The 22,352-nt window shown below is 42.0% G+C and overlaps 1 protein-coding gene across 2 annotated transcripts in view; it reads left to right on the top strand.

Annotated features, from left to right (window-relative positions):
- The window catches only part of LOC143927976 (40-kDa huntingtin-associated protein-like), an 86,296-nt gene extending 66,539 nt beyond the window's left edge, over nt 1-19,757 (top strand). For both annotated transcript variants that reach the window (XM_077452514.1, XM_077452513.1), the window contains 3 exons: nt 9,919-9,965; nt 13,875-13,930; nt 18,761-19,757. In XM_077452514.1, coding sequence (XP_077308640.1) covers nt 9,919-9,965; nt 13,875-13,930; nt 18,761-18,842 — 185 coding nt within the window. In that variant the 3' untranslated portion in view covers nt 18,843-19,757. The remainder of the gene's footprint in view (nt 1-9,918; nt 9,966-13,874; nt 13,931-18,760) is intronic.
- The last annotated feature ends 2,595 nt before the right edge of the window (nt 19,758-22,352 follow it).

Genomic DNA, 22,352 nt, shown 5'->3' with positions numbered 1-22,352 from the left:
GGTTTATTTTCAGAGAACAGAACTATATATATATATATATATATATATATATATATATATATATATATATATATATATATATATATATATATATATATTATATATATACACACACACACACACTGGATATAAAATGTCAGGTTTCTGCAATGTGAATTTTTTTTATCAAAGATAGATAATTTCAGTAATTTTTCCACCTCTCCCATCTCCCAAAAGCATGTGGGAAAACATGTTATGGTCTGATGAAGCCAAGGTTGAACTTTTTTTGGCTATAATTTCAAAAGATAGATTTGGCCCAAAAAACAACACTGCACATCACCAAAAAAAAAAATGATGCTGCCACCACCATGCTTTGGGGCTGTTATTCTTCAGCTGGAACAACTGGCTTAGTCCAGGTAGAGGAAAGTATGACCAGCTTAAAATGCCAGTCAATATTGGCACAAAACATTCAGGCTTCTGCTAGAAAGCTGAACATGAAGGGGAACGTCATCTTTCACCATTAGAAAGACCCAAAGCATACATCCAAATCAACAAAGGAATGGCTTTACCAGTAGAAGATTAAAGTTTTGGAATGGCCCAGCCAGAGTCCAGACTTAAATCCGATTGAAAATATGTGGGGTGATCTGTAGAGGGCTATGCACAGGAGATGCCCTCACAATCTGACAGATTTGGAATGTTTTTGCAAAGAAGAGGGGGCAAATATTGCCAAGTTAAGATGTGCCATGCTGATAGACTCATACCCAAAAAGACAGAAGTAAAATCAAAAGGTGCTTCAACAAAGTATTAGTGTAAGGGTGTGCACACTTATGTAACTAGAGTTATTATAGTTTATTTTTTATTTTTACTTCCCTCCACCTAAAAGATTTCAGTTTGTTGTTCAAGTGAGTTGTACAGTTTATAGGTCACATTAAATGTGGGGAAAAAAATTTGACATGATTTATCTTTGTCTCCTTCTTTTACATCACAGAAACCTGACATTTTAACAGGGGTGTGTTATATCCTATATGTGTATATAATAAATATATATTTTTTCCCTAATCGTCTTTCAGGACAGCCACTATGAGAGATAGACTCCTCCTCTTCCTCTGGAAACACTGCGCCAGCCCATAAATTCTTACTTCCCCTGCCGGACCTCAGTTATTAGTGTTTCCTCCGGCGGGGAGACACTGTGCAAGGAACCAGACCGATCAGTCGGGGAGGCTGTGGCCGTTTTGTCGTTAAAGAACCCGGTTGAAAGAAGCAGGGGCTTCGTTTGGAGAAAGCTGGGTTCAAACCGTTCGAAACCAACGTCCGCGTGTCGGGCGGGTCGAACGGTTTACTTACCTCACCAGGTACTGCCACCCCTTCCGAGTCGAGCGCGGCTTCAGGTTGTGGGGGACTCCTATCGCGTCTACAGGGACGCAGCTGGCAAGCCGTTCGGAAGATTTCCCTGTACAAGGGTACAGTCCGCCCCTTTTTTTCTTTGAACCGAGCGGGCCGAACGACAGGCGACGTGGTATCCGGCGGAAACGAAGGCTTGACCTCAAACGATCGACTTCCGGTTCCGGGTCGTGGAGCTGATAGGAGGGCCGGGCACAAGCTGGAGATGAGTTCAGAACGCGCACAGGCAGTGTGGAACTCTGTAGTAAGCAGCCACCTGCAGTCATGTCGGAAGCTGAGGCTCAAACAACAGACTCTATCTCCAGCATTCCTAAGGTAAGAGCACCCTGGGGAGGGGTACTCTCTATCTAGGATCCCCCCACCCCAATGTATGGTTCTATCATGGGGGGGGCAGACCCCCTGGGTGGCCAGGGGGGAGGGGAGGCTCAGATTCCTTCTTTTAAAAAAGGGTCTAGTGCACTCCCAGGGTTGTATCCCGAGCTTTGGATTGACTTTTTCTGTTTTTTCTTTTTTCCCTTTTTTTTAGAAAGCTACGGAAAAAACTAGGTCTATGCATAGCTCTAAAAAGAAGTGTGCCTCCTGTAGGGACATTTTAGGGGAATCTTGGACCAAAGTGTTGTGCAAAGGCTGTATTGACTCCCTCGTTAGGGAAAGGGAATCTGAACAGGAGTCAGGACTAGCAGCTTCAGTCAAAGAGCTCTCGTCCACCTTCTCTTCTTTTAGGTCCCTTTTTGAAAAATTTCAGCTTCCCACGGGTCCATCTCCCCAGGATACAACCCCACCTCTAGCACAGAGTTCTGCTCCGGTCCAACCTGCTAGTACAGGAGGGACAGAGGTTGCAGGCCCTTCAGGGACAGGTAGGGAACTTCCAGACAGTTCCTCTTCCGATTCCCAGGAGGGTTCCGAGGGGGAGGACCAGGACGGGTCCAGGAAAGCCTCCAGATATAAATTATCCCTTGATGAGGTAGAGGACCTCTTAAAGGCAATTTATGCAACCCTCGGTATCCAGACGGATAAAAAGCCCCTAACCCTGCATAACCAAATGTATTCAGGTTTGGGGGAGCCAAAAAGAAGGGTGTTTCCAGTGCACGAAGTTTTAATGGAAACAGTTAAAAAGGAGTGGCAGGAGGGCCCTCTGATTAAAAACATGGCCAGGGGATAATGCCTCCAAGATAAAGCTATGTGGGATACCCCTGACGGGGGACCTCCTTTTTGGCCCAGGGCTAGACACTGTTCTAGACCGGACAGCGGACAGGAAAAAATCCTTTCCTCTTAAACGGAAAACCCCCGTACAAACTAAAAAGGGGTTTCGACCGCAAGGGCGTAGGGAAACCTCTAAACCAGAGGGGAAAAAGAAAACCTGGCCCCAAAAAGGCAGGGGCAGAGGAGGGACGATTTTTCGCCCTCCTGTCCAGCCCCGTAAAACCCAGTGACATTCCAGCTACAGTGGGAGGAAGACTGGGGGCCTTTCTACCACAGTGGGAGACAATATCCCCCAATCAATTTATTTTAGGGGTAATAAGAAGGGGGTACCTCTTGGAATTCTTAAGACCAACCCCTTAAAGGCTCCTTGTCGCGCATCTACCCAGGTGCATGGTAAAGGCCGAGGCCTTGCTAGAAGCTCTGAGGGAATTAGAGAATCAGGATGTTATTCTCAGGGTCCCAAAAGCAGAAGAGGGAAGGGGGTTTTATTCTCACATCTTCGTAGTGAAAAAACCCTCAGGGAAGTTCAGGTTGATTCTGAACTTAAAGCCCCTGAATGCTTCAGTGACATACAAAAGATTCCGCATGGAATCGATCTTTTCAGTAAAGGCTCTTCTGCCCCGCAACTGTTTCATGGTATCTCTGGACCTAAGGGACGCGTATTTACACATCCCTATAGCGGAAGCCTCGCAGAGTTTTCTACACCTTGCCATAGATTTAGGGGGAGAAACAGTACACTTTCAGTTTCAGGCCCTGCCATTCGGGCTATCCTCTGCACCCCGCATTTTTACCAAGGTCCTGGCAGAAGCCATGGCCTTTCTTCGGCTCCAGGGGATATGTATAATAGCCTACCTGGACGACCTGCTTTTATTTGCAGCATCCCCAACACAGTTGGTCAAGGATCTCGATCTAACCAAAGGGGTCCTTACAGACCTGGGGTGGCTTCTGAACTTGGAAAAGTCCAGCCTGATCCCCTCACAACAGATCTCCTATGTAGGTTTCCTGCTGGACTCAACACTGTTGAGAGTTTTTCTACCAAGAGAAAAGGTACAAAAACTGGACAGAGCGGTGGCCTCTCTTCAGAGCAACCAGCTGGTTTCCATAAGGGTTCTGATGTCAGTATTGGGTCTCCTTACATCTACCCTCCCAGCAGTGCAGTGGGCAGGGCTACATTTTCGTCCCCTACAGACCTTCATCCTAGGGGTGTGGGACCACAGTCAGGAGGCTCTAGACACCCTAGTACATATTCCTCACCAGGTAAAGAGATCCCTCTGGTGGTGGAGGAAAATGACGAATCTGTCGCAGGGGCGTCTGTGGCTCATCCCGGTTTCTCGGGTAGTGACCACAGATGCAAGTGGAAAAGGTTGGGGGCACATTTGGGTTCCCTTCTATCCCAGGGCACTTGGGAGGACGGCGAGTTGACTCGATCGTCCAACTGGAAAGAATTAAGGGCAGTGGGACTAGCCCTCAGATTCTTCAAAAAAGAGCTCCGGGGTCACCACATTCAGGTGCGGTCGGACAACTCTTCCGTAGTGGCCTATTTAACCACTTGGGATCCGCGCTATTGCCGAATGACGGCATTAGCGCGGACCTAGATTACCGGGACTACGTCTATTGACGTCGTCCCGGTTTTGAGCGGCCTGCGCGCCCCCTGAGGGGCGCGCGCGGCGCGCTCTGTGATCGGCGAGTCCGTGAGACTCGCCTGATCACCGATCCGTGTAAGGGGTCGATCCCGACCCCTTATCACATGATCAGCTGTCAGCCAATGACAGCTGATCATGTGATAGAACGGAGCCGGTAATCGGCTATTATTCCTCCTCGCGCTGACAGCGCGAGGAGAAAAAAAAAAAGCCGATCACCGGCGGCCGTGATCGGGACATCAGTCCCGATCACGGCCAGCAATGCAAGGCACCACATGCCACCTGCCAGTGCCCACCTGCCTCCCGCAGTGCCATCCTGAAGTAGATTTAAAAGTAAAAGTAAGTGCCCCCCGTCTGTGCCCATAGTGCCCACAGTGCCACCCACAGTGCCACCCCACAGTGCCACCCCACAGTGCCACCCACAGTGCCACCCAATCTGCCTCAAAGGTGCTGCACCCCAGTGCCGCCCATCAGTGCCCAGCAGTGCCGCCCATCAGTGCCCAGCAGTGCCGCCCATCAGTGCCCAGCAGTGCCGCCCATCAGAGCCACCTATCAGTGCCACCTATCAGTGCCCATCAGTCCCATCTATCTGTGGTACCTATCAGTGCCCATCCGTGCCACCCATCCGTGCCACTTATCCGTGCCACCCATCCGTGCCATCTTATCTGTGCCCATCTTTGCCCATCAGTGCCGCCTTATCTGTGCCCATCGGTGCCGCCTTATCTGTGCCTATTAGTGCCGCCTTAACTATGCCTATCAGTGCCCACCAGTGCAGCCTATCAGTGCCCACCAATGCAGCCTATCAGTGCCCACCAATGCAGCCCATCAGTGCCCACCAATGCAGCCTATCAGTGCCGCCTTATCAGCGCACTTCAATGAAGGAGAAAAATGACCCGTTTGCAAAATTTTATAACAAACTATTAAAACATGATTTTTTTTTTTTTTTTTTGCATCTTTTTTTGTTTGTTTAGCAAAAAATAAAACTCCGAGCTGTAACTAAATACCACCAAAAGAAAGCTCTATTTGTGGGAAAAAAATGATAAAAATTTAATTTGGGTACAGTGTTGTATGCCCGCGCAATTGTCATTCAAAGTGCATCAGCGCTGAAAGCTGAAAATTGGTCTGGGACTGAGGGGGGTTTAAGTGCCCAGTAAGCAAGTGGTTAAACAAGCAGGGTGGCACGAGAAGCGGAACCCTGTTGTCTTTAGCGACAGAGATCCTGTCCTGGGCCGAAACCTACACCCTTTCGCTCTCAGCAGTTTTCCTGAGGGGAGAGAAAAACGTGGTAGCAGACTTTCTCAGCCGAAAGAGGCTGAGGGAGGGCGATTGGGTTCTCAACCAGGAGGTATTCAATCTCATAATAAAGCGATGGGGGTATCCAGAGGTGGACCTGTTCGCGTCCAAAAACAATGCAAAAACCCCCTGTTTTTTCTCCCTAAAAAGGGGAGAGGGAGCCTTAGGTGTGGACGCCTTGAACCAGAATTGGCACTTCAGAACTTGCTATGCCTTCCCACCTCCAGCGTTGTTGCCAGCAGTTCTGAGAAAGTTTCAGATGGAAAGCACATCTCTGATTCTGTTGGCTCCACATTGGCCCAAGAGAGCATGGTTCTCAATGCTAAAGCAGTTGGCGGTAGAACCTCCCCTACTCTTGCCCCCTCGGGACGATCTCCTCTGCCCCAGATGATGTCTGCTTAAGACGAAACGCGTCGGGACTTCACTGCAGCCTGAGATTTTATTGAAAAAGCGCTTATGTTCTTTGTACACGTGAGTTTGATAATTTTTTATTAAATTACTTGAAACGAAAAACGGAGTTACACTATTGTGGTCCCTGCTTTCTTCCTTTATATCTATCCCACTACCTATGATGATTTATGTGGATGGAGACATACCGCAGAGGAAATAGCCACACTTGAAAGTCTTCCAGAAAAGGACAACACCCCAAAAACAGCCTATGTATATCTACAAGCATATATGATCCTCCAAATATAATTTTGAGTAGGATCTATTAAATCTGGTAAGCCCCCATTTTATGCGGTGGAGGGTTCACGCGGTGATTGTGTGATTATTCCTTGGAGAAGGTGTAGGACTGTCTTCACTTCATCGTATCACACACAGATACTTTGGAAAATTCGGAGAACTCTTCACTTGTTTCCATGCTGTTTTTTCCATTTTTTCTTTGGACACATTTTTTCATATATTTGTCTGGACATTCTAGCTTTGCACATACAGCAATGAATGTTTTAAATGTGTTTTTTTATTTCTTTGCATAGTCTAATACATGTATTGACTACATTGGTCACATTGTAATGTAAAAACAAATAAGCGCTACACTGTTTTTCACAAAATTTACTCTGCCCACAGGTACGCCAGTGGAAGTTAGCGGCCTGGCTACTGAGGAGGGTTTATTAAAATCTAAAGGATTTTCAAAGAGACTAGTTTCTACCCTCCTGGACAGTAGGAAGAAGGAAACTCGCCAGATCTATGAAAAGGTCTGGCTGCGTTTCAACAAGTGGTGCGCAGAGAGCTCTTTCCCAGTACGGAGCTCCTCCGCAGTTTTGGAATTTTTACAATGTGGGGCAGATAAGCGCTTATCCATTAGTACCCTTAGGGGTCAAGTATCAGCCCTCAGTGTTTATTTAGAAGATCATTTGGCTGCCAACCCATGGGTAGTCAGGTTCTTTAGGGCCCTGTCCAGACAGAGACCGGTCCAGGGTCTGTCCTTTCCCAGATGGGATTTATCTTTAGTTTTACAGAGCTTAACTGGACCCCCCTTTGAGCCTTTAAAGGAGTGTTTTCTGAGAGAGCTTACTCTGAAGACAGTGTTTCTGGTAGCAGTAACAACTGCCAGGAGGGTCAGTGAGATGGAGGCCTTATCAGTCAGGGCTCCCTTTTGCGTTATTTTTCCGGATCTGATAGTTTTAAAGACCGATCCAGCCTTTTTGCCGAAAGTGGCATCCAGCTTTCATAGAAGCCAGGAAATAGTTTTGCCCTCTTTTTGTCCCAATCCCTCCGGTGAGAAGGAACTAAAATTTCATTATTTGGATGTTAGGAGATGTATCCTACACTATCTGGAACTGACCAAAACATTCAGAAGGTCAGATTCCTTATTTGTTTTGTTTTCCGGGGCCAGAAAAGGTTGTAAAGCGTCCCGGCGCACTATTGCTAGGTGGCTCAGAGTAGCCATCGAGCAGGCTTATTCAGTTGCAGGGAAAGAAATCCCAGTGGGTATTAAAGCACACTCCACTAGAGCTATGGCAGCCTCCCAGGCAGAAAGAGTGGGAGCTACGCCAGAGCAGATTTGCAGAGCAGCAACATGGTCCAGCTATTCCACTTTCGTAAAACACTACAGAGTGGATCTGGTGTCGGCAGGTGAGCAGACCTTTGGGCGAAAGGTTTTGCAAGCTGTAGTCCCACCCTAACTGGTAAGTGCTCGCTTATCCTCTCATAGTGGCTGTCCTGAAAGACGATTAGGGAAAATTAGAGTTACGCTTACCGGTAACGTCTTTTCCAGTAGTCTTTCAGGACAGCCCTAGTTCCCACCCGAAAATTGGGGGGAGTCTTGCAAAAGACCAGAGCGCAGCAAGATAATGGTATTTGATAAATATGTTATTAATGTGTTCTTGTGTCTCCTCAGCTGGCCGGAGGTATTCTCGATATAAACTGAGGTCCGGCAGGGGAAGTAAGAATTTATGGGCTGGCGCAGTGTTTCCAGAGGAAGAGGAGGAGTCTATCTCTCATAGTGGCTGTCCTGAAAGACTACTGGAAAAGACGTTACCGGTAAGCGTAACTCTAATTTCTATATATATATATATATATATATATATATATATATATATATATATATAATATAATATAACAAAAGCTTTTTCCTAAGATAGGGAATTGGACATTTCATAAACTTTTGAGGTTCATAACTGTGCACTAAAGTGTTCAGCTTCCATGTTCTTGTTTTAGTTATTGGCTCATCCTGCGATTTAGTATGGAGATGACGGCAAAACCCTGGGAGTAGTATCTTGACTCAGATTAGTAATTTGTTGGCTTTGCTTGTCTAGCGGGTGTTGCCCTTGTAATTACTTGACTGAAACCTCTGGTATTGTAAGGTGTACTGGTATTTTAATTAGGTGTGCTATGATTCAAAAATAACTAGTTATTTTTGGAGTTGAGATTTAGAAGACATTATTATTATTATTATTATTATTATTATTATTATTGTTGTTGTTGTTGTTAATACCCACTTAAATGTAATAAGAATACTAATACACAGTACAGTTCTCCTGTAGCTGGTGGTTGTTGGCAAAAGAAAAACACAACCTTGTACACAAAATTTATATTGTACATAGATATAAATATAAATGCAGACACAACTGCTAAATCGCAATATAAATAAAATAAGCCATATCTATGTGAGAGACACACACACACACACACACACACACACACACACACACACTCCCACATCAACTGTATACAATGTCTATTTTAATTTATTAAAGTGGATGTAAACCCTTTAACATACCCTATGAAGTGACTGGCCTCAGGTGATACACAGAGAAAACAAATATTCCTACATATGTTGTATCTGTTTATCTGTAGCCCTTTCTTTAAATCTGTTCAAAGTGCTGAATTTTAAAGCTTGTCTGAGAGTTAAGAAAAAGGGTGGGAGGAGGGCTGATGTTGCACTCTGCAGAGCACCATTAGGAAAACTCTGAGAGCCTATTTGAGGAAAGGGACATACCGCCCATCCACACAGCTCACATCAACAGACCTGGGAGCGCACACTTGGGATATCTAGCACCGCTGGACGTTCGTAAGGAAGTCCCGGCTGGAAATATGCAATTGGTCACGGTGCACAATTTGACTCCTCCTGTCGTAAGACAGAGGGTCAACGATGTGTGTAGGGATCTATATGCCATCTTTGTCTGTCTTTACCTCTGGGAAGGAATGTGCCACACAGACTTTGAATTTTGAGTGTTTACAGTTGTACCTGTCAGATCAGCTACACAGGAACATGGATTGCATCGTTTGATACATGGACTATGTCACATTTTACTTTGTTATAACTTCACTGTTTGGAATCCCGTAAAGGGATTGTTTTTTTAATTTGATATAATTTATTTTTTCAACACAGTTTTTCCACAGTTGCTTTTTATTGTATTTAATATTGTTTGCACGTTGTCACTTTAGCAAGCGCTGTTAATCAATGAGTTTATCCAGTGCTGTCTTATCACCCTACTATTCACTAGTTGTAGCATTAGCTGCTCTCATTGCACTAATTTACTTAAGTCACTGAGGTATGGTGTGGGTGTTATATATTATTCGCATGTATATTTTATCATATACAGGTATATGCGTTGTTCATATTTCATGTGATGTGTGTGTCTGATATGGGGTGTCATGCCAGCCATCCGGCCTCTCCTGGCCCTGGGACAGCCCACGGCTTACTCTAAAAATAAAAAAAATCACTGCCAGTCCGTTCACATAGCTCCTTTGAATGCTGTAAGTGTCATAGTAAACCAAACCCACAAGGCTTGGGTCTGTGTAATGTGTCGGGGGGGTCTTTGTTCTGTGTAATGCGCAGGGGGACTTTGGAATGTAGAAGAGGATGTAAAACCTATATAATATGAAGTCAAACCTAAACACTTTCAATTTGTATGCAGTTGAAGCCTTACTCACAGATTTATTTATTTTTTTACAGTGAACTTTTTGACAGAAGAGGTGTTTCTGCTATTACAATCTGTTGTGGCAAGTATTATTTCCCTATATCTCAAGCATAGCATATTCCTAATAACTTGAGGGCTGTTATTGTGGGGAATTTTTAATCTGCTCCAAAGCACATCAACCTTGGACTTTGCCTTTATGTGTAAAGATAATCGCTAATGAATTATGTAACAATTGGGTCTCCCTGCGGTACCATGCTGAAAATTATGAAGGAAAAAGATAACAAAAGACCCATTTGCCTTCCCTTTACCATTAGTAAAAGTACTGTATCCAAAATTGGTTAAAGTGTTTGTGAACCTATTTGTAAAGTCTATGCCAGCCCTCTATTAGAGGCTGGCATAGCACACTGTTAAGCATTTTTTAAAACAAGAGCTGTTAATACGGATTTCCAGCTGTCTTGAGGCCGGTCACATGACTCAAGGCTGCTTTCCAGCTCTGACGGGTGGCTTCTGCAGGAAGAGCCGTGATCTCCCTCTGATGTCAGCCGGGGAGATCACATGGCCGCGCGGCTCCACCCGCAGAAGCTCTGTCTCAGCTGTAAAGCGGCCGTGAGTCACGTGACCAGCCTGAAGTCAGCTGAAAATGTGTATTTACAGCATTTGTTTTCAAAAAAATGCTTAATACAGTGTGGTATGCCTCTAATAGAGGGGGTGACCATACAGGACTTGGCATATTCCGTTTTTTTTTTTTTTTTTTTTACAGTTTAGAGGGGGCAGATTACACGGCAAAAGTGCTGTGCTGTTTAATCTGCTTTAAGGGACCAGAATATGATTTTTTTTTTTTTCGGTTAACAAACGCTTTAAATCATTTTTGATTTAGATACTTGACCACTTGCGGACCGGGCCATAGCCGGAAGACGTCTACAGCGCAGTCTGCTTATTCTGGGATGGCGTACATGGACGTCTTACCAAAATGTTGCTCTCACGCGCCCCCTGGGGCACGCTCCTGAAAACATCCGTCCGGAAGACCCGGCACATCACAAATTACGGTAAATGGCCACTTGTAGAGGCCTTTTACCACGTGATCCCTTTTAAACAAGCTGGCGTCATATCATGATGGTTCCTCCCTCCCCTCTTTGTACCGATCTGTACAGTGCAGGGGGAGAGATCATTTTTAGCAGCGCTGTGGGCTAGATCTACAATGCCCACAGCGCTTCTCTGTGCCCATACTGTACAATACTCTGCAATAATGTGCAATACTCGCCAATACGCTGAAATAAACTTTAACAGAAACAATTTTGTGTTTTTCAGTCTTTTTTTTGATTTATAGCACAAAAAATAAAACAGCGGTGATTAAATATCACCAAAAGAAAGCTCTATTTATATGAAAAAAGGACAACAATTTAATATGGGTACACTGTTGCATGACTGAGTAATTGTCATTCAAAATGTGAGAGCACCGCTGAAAATTGGTCTGTTAGGAAGGAGGTTTACGTGACCAGTTGTCAAGTGGTTAACCTAACAGCTAAAATGAACCTTTAACACTTAGTGGTTTTAAACCCTTGCATATAAATATACCCAGTAAAGTGACTGACATCAGGTGATACACAGAGATGAAACGCATCCTCCTACATAAGTTGTATGTGTTTTATCTACAGCGTCTTCCCCCTTTATCTGTTTAAAGTGCAGAATTTAAACAGGATCACTCAGCTCTGAAAAGCAGATGGCAGAGAGCAGAAGTTACATCAACAAGCAGAGCTTTTAAAGCTGATTGGAGGGAAGAGACCCACCCCTTTCACACAGGAACAAAGTTGGGGCTGTCAATCAATCCCTTCCCTGTCACCATATTTCTCTTGGTTTCAGGAAAACTTGGCAGAAGCAATTCATGCTTATAGCAGAGCAACGAGCCAGCGGACAGAAGTTACACTGAGTGCTCTATAGTGAGACAAATACACGTTATAGAGGGATATGGTTTGGTCATATTTTCATGTCTGAGGTTTACAATCACTTTAACCTAAAACGAAACTCCTAAGCCAGGATTTAGAATCATATATACGGTATGTGTGTGTGTGTATATATATATATATATATATATATATATATGTGTGTGTGTGTGTGTGTATATATATATATATATATATATATATATATGCATTCTTTTTTCTTTTTTTTTTTGTGACTGGCGCACACAATGCCAACACCTCAAAGCATAGAAAAAAAGGTAGATGGGCAGTTGAGTCATATTTTTTACATCCCAATGTCGGCCTACCTTAAGCTGCAAAGTAGGTGGTGTCGGAATTAATCATCACAACGATGCATTGCGATTCAGCCATAAACGATTCTGCATCGATGCAGAGACCAGCTGAATTGTGAATTGCTTGACTGATGTCCCAGCGCGTCCCTGTCAAAGTCCTTCCTGCCCCCCTCCTTCTCACTCGTACAGGAAGAAGTTTGAATCATCTACGGAATCTGTTGAATGATGACGTTGCCTAGGAGGCAGGTTTGGGCAGGAAGAAGAGTGGAGTCGGTGTCCAGTGATGATAGGAGCCTGCATGGGGCCCGTACTTATCACACTATAGTAGGAACCTACTGCCAGGGGAACACTGACCTCCCTACAAAGCTGTCTGCATACTTACTTTGAAGGGGGGAGACTATACCACACTCTGAAGGCACATTATTCAAGGAACCAATGCATTTGTATTGTGAGCCTCCCCACCTATATACTGTACACCCCCCCCCCCCCCACACACCCACCTGTATACTGTATACACCCCCCACACACCCACCTGTATACTGTACACCCCCCCACACACCTGCATACTGTACACCCCTCCCCAACCCCCCACACCTGCTTCATCATGATGTCATCCCGGCATGCCATCTCTCATCCTATGTCTTCCTCACCCCCATTCGCCAGCCATCTTCCATAACCACATAAAAATATGGGCAGTAATCATGAAGCATTGTGGAATCAAATAAAATCGTTGACATGATAATCATTACTAAATCGTGAGACCAGGGAAGATGTGCACCCCTACTGCAAAGGCAGCCATACAGAGATGTAAATGTGCGCAGCCATGGCAAAATATCACATTTGCCGGATAGTACCCGTTGAATGTGAAGCTGGTTGCAACAGTGGTTCGGGCTTTAGGAAGTTAAAGCAGGCGCTGAGGAGTTGACTTATTGCCAGACAAAAAACTCCACCGGGGATTACTTTTCAGAGGGATGGCAAGGTCTGCTCATGTGTGTGAACTTAATCCTACTGTTGCCTCTCACCTTGTGACTAAAACGCATTAATCATTGAGGCGAGCGTTACAGAAACCAAAAATGTTTTAATAGTCTTTGCTGCCTCTTCATGAGGGCTAATTAGTCTCTACTGTAAAAACAAATATATAAAATGGTTGGAAGGCCACAGCAACACCTACTATTGCCTGACTTTGTTGTGACATCTCTAGAATTATTCCTGACGATAAAGCGAATGATAGGTTAATTTTAACCCTAACAGTTGAACTAAAACTCCTAACCTTTGACCTTAACACTAACCTTACGCTACCCTAAAGTAATCTCACAGTAAGGCTGGAAATTGCTGTTTGGAGTCCAGTGCGGCAACATTGAAAGTCATTACGATTCATATGTTATGAGAATTGGATGCATTTAAAAATGCCAATTCGCATATATGTGAACCCAGCCTCATGTAATCCCTCCTGCAGTTTACTTACCGTGTGGTGTGACCCAAGCAGCATGTGCCAAAATCAAATCATTTGGCCTCAGAAACTAAAAATGCATATCTTTCATTGCTGGAAACTTTGTCCACAAGTGCTGATTTTTAATATCACTTGGAGGATGTCATTTTTTTTAAATCATACTGTATCATATGGTCAATAAATATAGTAGAATACTACAAATTATGAACTTTGTGTTAAGACACTCTTGGAAGGAGTTTTATTTAAGTGTGTAAAAACTTTTAAAGAGCCTCTTCATTTTGCCTTTTTAGATGGCGTGCCAGGAAAATGATATAGAGTCTCTTAAAGTACTTCAAGTTGAACTGTGGTGAGTGCTACAGTGCTCTATTTAATTCACTGTGTGTAATTGTGTACATTTAATCAAAACAAAAAGGTAAATTTGCACATTTTATAGTTATCTGCTAGTGTAAACTGTTTTTTTAGATAGGTGTTAGAGCTGCATGATTAATCGCCAAAAGATGATTATAATCAGCTGTTTCCACGATTCTATGTAAACAGTGTAGAGCGGAGCTGTCAAAAAAAAAAAAGACCAATGTTTATCAACATTCCTCAGCTCTGAGAGATAGAGAAGAGAAGACATACAATGCATCTCTCAGTTCTTGTAGATGAAAGGAATGATCTTCAGTCTGTAGATGAGGGCAGTTTAACCACTTGAAGACCAGACCTTTTTCTGACATTTTGTTGCTTACAAGTTAAAATCTGTACTTTTTGCTAGAAAATTACTTGGAATCCCCGAACTATATATATATATATATATATATATATATATATATATATATATATATATATATATATTAGCAGAGACATTAGAGAATAAAATGTCAGAAGTTGCAATATTTTATGTCACACTGTATTTGTGCAGCGCTCTTTCAAATACAATTTTTGGGAATTAAAAAATAAATAAATGTGAAATATAATGTTACGCCATGAAAATTTTGAGAGAATCATGAACTTTATTCTAACCAAAAAAATGTGGATTCTCATTTTAGCCAGAATTGCAGCTCTAATAGGTGTTTTTAACTGTTAATGTATAAGACATGCTATAGCTATTTTACAGCAAATGTATAGAACTTCAAGTATTCCCTGACCGGGTTAATCCTTGTGTTTATCTTCATATAAGCCTTCAAGGAGTATTCAAGCAACTGAGCAGGCTATTGATGTTATGCAATTCTCCCCCTCATCCCCTCTGCTCAGAAAATATTATTTCCAGTTTAACTTGTATTGCAATGGTGTGTTGAGCTTTCATATAAGCTTCTCTACAAAGGCTTACTTAGCTTAACATTATTTCAGGCAGATGAGAAGATATGCTTTTTGAAAAATAAATTCCTAAAGTATAACTTGATTATAAATGTATTTGGTTTATCAAGCTTTGAAATGCAGTGATCAATCTTGTGAGATGGGTAGACTTTTGTTACTAGCATTAGAAGTGAATGATTTAAAATGTTAGAATTAAAGTGCACCTGTCACCAACTCTTATGGTGGTAAAACAGGTATTGTTTTGGAGAAAAATGCGGAGAATGCATTTTTTTTAAATTACTCCTTGTCCAAAAAAGCTGCTTCTGTAGTCTAATAATTCTTAACTGGTGTGGGAAACCTCTTCCTGTCATTTACTAGGATCTGCTTCTCATACAGTTACCACTTCCCTTTATTTAAAAGGGAAGTGGTGACTGATCTCACTGAAAATTTTCTGATGGTTGTATACAACAGCTAGCTGCTGCTATAACCCCAGTATCCTCTTCTTCAGTGAGCGGTTTCAGATAAAAGTGGTCTCGTCAGCGGATTTGCCGTAAGATCACTTTTATTGGTGGCAGGAGAGGGCCCCCCCATCTGCTGTACACCAGTCTGCTGTACACCATCAGGTCCTTTTCCGTGTGTGGTATGGCGCTGAGTAAGGGAAAGCTGGCCCCCACCCAGCTCCATACCATTGCAGGGTGGAAGCCACGTCAAAACGTTACTAATGCCCATAACTCTTAAAGGGATGTGTTGTTTTTTTTTTACTTTTTTTTGTTTGTTTTTTAAACGACCCTTTATTTTTTTATTGCATTTTAGTGTAAATGTGAGATCTGAAGTCTTTATGCTTTTTTTCTATTACAAGGGATATTTACATTCCTTGTAATTGGAATAAAAGTGACACCATTTTTTTTTAAATGGTATAAAAAGTAAAATTAAATAAGAATTTTTTATTTTTTTTAACCACTTCAGCCCCGGAACAATTTACCCCCTTCCTGACCAGAGCACTTTTTGCGATTCGGCACTGCGTCGCTTTAACTGACAATTGCGCAGTCGTGCGATGTGACTCCCAAACAAAATTGACTTCCTTTTTTCCCACAAATAGAGCTTTCTTTTGGTGGTATTTGATCACCCCTTTGGTTTTTATTTTTTGCGCTATAAACAAGAACAAACGACGATTTTGAAAAAAAAAAAAAACGCATTATTTTTTACTTTTTGCTATAATATCCTCCAAAAAATATTTAAAAAAATGTTTTCCCTCCGTTTAGGCCGATACGTATTCTACATATTTTTGGTAAAAAAAAAAATCACAATAAGCGATTGGTTTGCGCAAAAATTATAGCATTTACAAAATAGGGGCTAGTTTCATGGCATTTTTATTAATATATATATAAATATATATATATATATATATATATATTTTAAATGTCGGCGATCAGTGATTTTTATCGTGACTGCGACATTATGGCGGACACATTGGACATTTTTGACACATTTTTGGGACCATTGTCATTTATACAGCAATCGGTGCTATACAAATGCACTGATTCATGTGTAAATGACACTGGCAGTGAAGGGGTTAACCACTAGGTGTTAGTGTAGGGGTTAAGTGTGTCCTAGGGGAATGTTGCTAACTTTGGGGGACATGGCTGTGTTTTACACATCACTGATCTCTGCTCCAATCACAGGAAGCAGAGATCAGTGTCACTGTTTCTAGGCAGAACAGGGAGATGCTTGTTCACTTTAGCATTCCTTCCTCTCAGTGAGACGATTGCGGGTATCCCAGCCACCTCTTAAAGGGCAACATACAGGTACGTGATTCTTCCTGTACGTGCCCTTCTGCCAACGAACACATACGTGAGAAGTGCCCTCATATGAAAACAGTGTTCAAACCACACGTGAGGTAACGCCCCGATCATTGGAGCGAGAGCAATAATTCTAGCCCTAGACCTCTGTAACTCAAAACATGCAACCTGTAGAAACGTCGCCTATGAAGATTTTTAAGGGTAAAGGTTTGTCGACATTCCACGAGCGGGCGCAATTTTGAAGCGTGACATGTTGGGTATCCATTTACTTGGTGTAACGTTATTGGGCTAACTTTACTGCTGTCTTATTTTTTTTCAATGCAAAAAAGTGGGGTTTTGCTTTCCAAAAAAAAGTGCGCTTGTAAGACCCCTTTCACACCACACCGCCCATAGCGTCGGCAGTAAAATGCCGCTATTTTTAGCAACGTTTTACCGCCGGATTTGCGGCGAATTTCAGCCGCTAGCAAGGAGCTTTTACCCCTGCTAGCGGCCGCAAAAGGGTTAAAACCGCCGGCAATATGCCGCAATAGCCGCAACAGCGCTGCCCCATTGATTTCAATGGGGAGCAGCGGTGGAGGAGCGGTAAACACACCGCTCCTTCACCGCTCCAAAGAAGCTGCTGGCAGGACTTTTTTTCTGACATCCTGCCAGCGCACCGCTGTAGTGTGAAAGCCTTCGGGCTTTCACACTACACACAATGGTGCAGCTTCTTTAGGGCGGATTGCAGGCGCTATTTCTAACGCTATAGTGCCTGCAAAACGCCCTGGTGTGAAAGGGATGTAAGACCACTGCGCAAATATGGTGTGACAAAGTATTGCAATGACTGCCATTTTATTCTCTAGGGTGTTAGAACCCTCAAACATTTATATATTGTTTTAAGTAATTTTCTATCAAGAAAAAAAAAATGATTTTAACTTCACACCAAATCTCAGAGGCTCGGTCCGTAAGTGGTTAAGGATAGCTCTAAATGGGCCTGTCCCTTACTCAAGAGATGCTTTAGATTGGGGCAGTGGGGACAGTTTGTTAGCCTGACCCTTATTTTTTCTCAATGTTGAACTTAGAGCAATGGTTCTTAACCTTATTTGAGTCACAGGCCTTTAAGAATCTGATGAAAGCTATGTACACCCTCTGTAGAAATATTCACATATACTCAATAAAGTAAACAAATCTTAACAAAAAAGTAGAGACAATCATTACAAAAATGAAATACAATCTGCTTGTGCTAATTAAACAAAACAACTTTAATTCTGTTCAAATCTACTGTACTACTAGAAACCGAACTAGCACTTGCTGTTATGGAGTGGCGCAAGATGGTGGTTGTGCAGAAAATGATGATGCTTAAATGGTGAACATGGGCCAACAAGTGAAAAGACGCTTAGTGGGCAAAACGCTAGTTGAAAAGACAAGTGGGAGGGCTGTATAGTAAATGTTTTTTTCTCTGACACTCAGACCCCCTGAAACCCATTAATTGGACCACTTAGGGGTCCAAGGACCCCAGGTTAAGAACACCTGCTTTAGAGTTTGTTCCATTGTTCGATATCCTTTAAACATTTTTTACAATAAAATAAATTTTACAACTCCTGGAAAACTACAGATAATAAGATATGGGGCAGCATAGTGGTGTAGTGGGTAGCACTTTCACCTAGCAGCAAAAAGGTTCAAATTCCGACCACGACACTATCTGCCTGGAGTTTGCATGTTCTCCCTGTGCCTGCGTGGGTTTCCCCCGGGTACTCCGGTTTCCTCCCACACTCTAACAAGACATGCTTATAGATTAATCAGATCCTGTCTAAATTGCCCCCCCTGTATATGTATGAATGTAAGCTCCTTCAGGGTAGGGACTGATGTGAATGTATATGTAAAGCGCTGCGTAAATTAACAGCGCTATAAAAGTACCCTAAATTATTAGCATTCCAATTTGATTATGCAGGGACATTCCAGTTTGAGTATGCAGGGACATTCCAATTTGAGTATGTAAGAACATTCCATTTCTATTGCTTCTTTTGGACTACTAGTAGGTAACAATATGTACTGTATTCCCATCATAGTATTAGTTATATGCCCTATTCCATCAATACTAACACATTTTGTCTATCTTGCAGGCCACTTTTAACAGCTGAACAGAACCACTTACTACATCTTGTTCTAAAGGAAATGATTTCTCCTTCAGGTCAAGGCATTTGAACCGTTTATATGGCAACTTTGTAAATAATTGTAGTTATCATTGACGTGGGTACTCTTTAGATATTGATATGCATTGCCACTGTTCAAAGCACAACATTTCTTTTGGTGACTGTTCTGTATTGTTAGATCAGTGTTGTACTAAAACACTCAAGACGCGCCTTTTATTTATGCCAATTACATTCACTGTTCCTGGACACTGTATCCTCTGTAGGCTTTGGCGCTTTTCCCCAAATTTTTCTGAAAATTTGCCCTGTGGACTTCGAGTTATGATGGGGTTTGCGTAAAAATCCTACATTGTCTGATGCTCAGGCTTGGCTCTGAAAATCGTGGCTGATGGTTTTCTTGTCCGGACAGCATGCTGATAACATGCAGTCAGCAATCTACTGAGTGTGCATAACAGTATAAAATAACGGAATCTCCTGGGGTTTTTTTTCGCTCCTAGCGACAGGGCCTTGCTACTCAATATTAATAAGTATACAGGGGACATGTTTGACAGCAAGTGTTATCACAATGAGGTAAGGCAGTTGGTAGGACAGCTGTGATGTCACCTTTTAGCTTATAACTCCAAGTAATCTAAAAATAGGGGCACATCTAAATATGTTATAAGTAAGCCTAGACAGTTATAAATTAAAGTGTTACTAAACCCAGGATCCTGCATCCATGATATCTGGTCTCCCACTGTAAACATAACATGGAAATGCAATTATTTTAGTAAATATAAACTCCTAAATACCTTTTATCATTAGCAGTATATATCAGTCTTGTGACTTCTATCATCTACCTACCATTATGTTTCTACACTAGTTGTAGTTTGTAGAATTCTGATTATATTTGTGTATTATAACTATAATTTATTATTGCAAGCACTAAATGTAACAAGGTGAACACTTTCAATAAATGACCTGTCTGTATGAACTGGCATTGCATTTTTAATGAACTACATTGTAATAGCTTCACACTGCCTTGATTTATTGTAAAGGTATACAATACACTGAAAATAATTTATTATTATGGCATGTATTTTTAATGTTGGTACTCAATCTAAAGATGCATTTATTTTGTTAGGAATTATTCAGTTTGTGGTTTATCCATGGCAAACAAGATGAGCTCAATTTGAAGTTGAACCATTTTTATGTTATTGTTTATTAAAGCTGGTCACATGGTTCTAAAGAACATTTAAACAGATTTCCCCTTCCACACATTCAAGGCTCTCTTGCTTTCAGAATACACAGATCAGTGCTGCAGCCACAGATCAAGAGGCTTTTATCCAGCCAGTGCTGTTGAGCAGAACTCAACTGTTCAACTGCAGTAGCCACACATGGATTGAAATTTGGCATTGCCCAGCAGTGACCTGGATGGATTTTCATCCATCCATGGCCACCTTAAAAGTGAATCTACACCTAGCCAGATATGTATGGAGTGGGACAGAGATGGAACTTCTTTCATAGTTTTTATTAGTGCGTCCGTTCCTGTTGAGATTTCCCCATGCTTTTGTGTTATTACAGGGACAACAGGTGAAAAAACTTTACAGAGAGGACACCAACAGAAATTAAAATACCTTAAATGTTCAGGGACATGATTTTTCACCCCTATGAGGTATCCCACCCATATTCAATATGCTTTACTGGATGGATGTCTTTCTCATCTCTGATTAGAAGACTCCTTTGTGGAATATTTCAGTCACTTTTGCTGGTTGATTTGGACCAGGCAGATAATGTCCTTGACTTGGGTGGGTCGTTGTACATGCACACCCCTATTGGAAAGCTGGGTTTTGTCTTTGCCTTGAGTGAATGAGCCTGGTTATGCCCCTTATCCTATGGGAGAAGCTTGTGGATCATTGCATCTGCTTATTCAGTGGCTGGGAATAACTGCTTTATTTACCCTTCAATGAAAGGGAAAGGTCCTGCTTGACCTATTAACATTAAATAGGTCAACGTTTCCCAGATATCGCTGGATTCTAGATAACCTTTGATCTACTATATAGATGGGGATTTTCAGTATAGTGGCTAAACGTTTTTTTTTTTTTTAAGACTATTCTATAACTTGAGGGTCTACTTCATTCTGGTAAGCTGATTGACCTCATCACTGTGGTATTGTGTGCATTCATCTTTTACATGAAATCTGGTGCAGGGGTCTCTGCTTTACAAGCTAACTATATTATATGGACTTTGATGTTATAATTGATTAGGTTACTTGCTGCACTTTTTCCTTATTTGCTTTTAATTTGTAATCAACAAATTGCTGCTGGCTGCTTATATATACTTTTCTAGAGTCTGAACGCAGATGTTACATGGCGTTTTTTTTTAGCTTGTCTCCTTACTTGTGCCTGTCCACAACTTTATCCCAGAGATCTTTTGCCAGTGCCTTACCATCCATAGTTGATTGCTTCAGTTGTACTGCCAGACACTGAAATGCTCCAGGAAAGCTCTTTTTATGCTGAGTTAATCAAAATTTTCACAGGTGAAAGTCAAATGGCTTTGTGTGCCATTTGAGAAGATGATTTGCTACAACTGATTGAGCTTCCAAGCAATTTCTATAAGTGGTGGGGGAGCAGGGGTGGGTGGTGACCCTTTTTCCAACTCGGTGATTATGATGTGGCGCTGAGTAAATACAGCTGAGTTACATGGAGTAAATACAGCTGTATAAAATAAAAACTCTGTCTTCATTTCAGACCACAAAGCAACAAAATGTGATTATTTTAAAGGGGGTGATTCTTTTCTATACCCACTGTAAGTAGCCATGTTGCAATACTTGTTCCTATACATATAATGCTCCATGTGAAATACGGCAGCATTTAATATGCTTTTTAATGACATTCACACTTACAAATGTAGTTATGTTTATTTATTTTTTATAAAAAAAAATAATCGACTTCAGCGACATCACTCTAGAAGCATGTCTCCAGAGCTTACACAGTACAGTCAGTATTCACTCACTATTCACATAATGGAAAAGCAAACATTTCCCAACTCTGTAACATAATACAATAACATCAAAGGATATTGTATGTACAGACATGCACAGATGCTGGTTTCTATCCTATGGTCTCTTCTCGGACCAATATGAAATAATTGCCAACTGAATACATATGAAACTACTCATGATTTTTCTCAGGGGTTACATTTTAACTATTGGCCTTATTGTGTGGTACTGTTATGTCACATTGTAAAGGCACAAACTGTTTGAGCCTTCTATTTTCCATATGTTTCATACTACAACAAAGACATTACCAAATGCACTGTTATAATACAGCTGTTTTGTAATTAATATCCCTGATCTAGCTGTCCATAACTGCTGTTTTATAAGACATCAGTAAAGCCAATCTGTTACACATTGGGGTTGATTGGCTACCATGCACAGCTGTGCCAGAGTTTTCACTCTTCAGTTTTAACAAATCAAACCCATAATGTGTGAGCTCATCACATAGTGTTTCTAGGGCACATAATCTATCTCAGCCTTTTTTTTAACCAGGCTGCCTTCAAATTTCTTTAGGGATGTCTTGGCAAAATG

This window comes from Lithobates pipiens, unplaced genomic scaffold (assembly GCF_037356315.1).
Source record: "Lithobates pipiens isolate NorthernLeopardFrog02 unplaced genomic scaffold, aLitPip1_a1.2 Scaffold_23, whole genome shotgun sequence".
Classification (NCBI taxonomy): domain Eukaryota; kingdom Metazoa; phylum Chordata; class Amphibia; order Anura; family Ranidae; genus Lithobates; species Lithobates pipiens.
The sequence above is the reverse complement of the archived record's forward strand: the minus strand, read 5'-3'. Positions and strand labels throughout refer to the sequence as shown.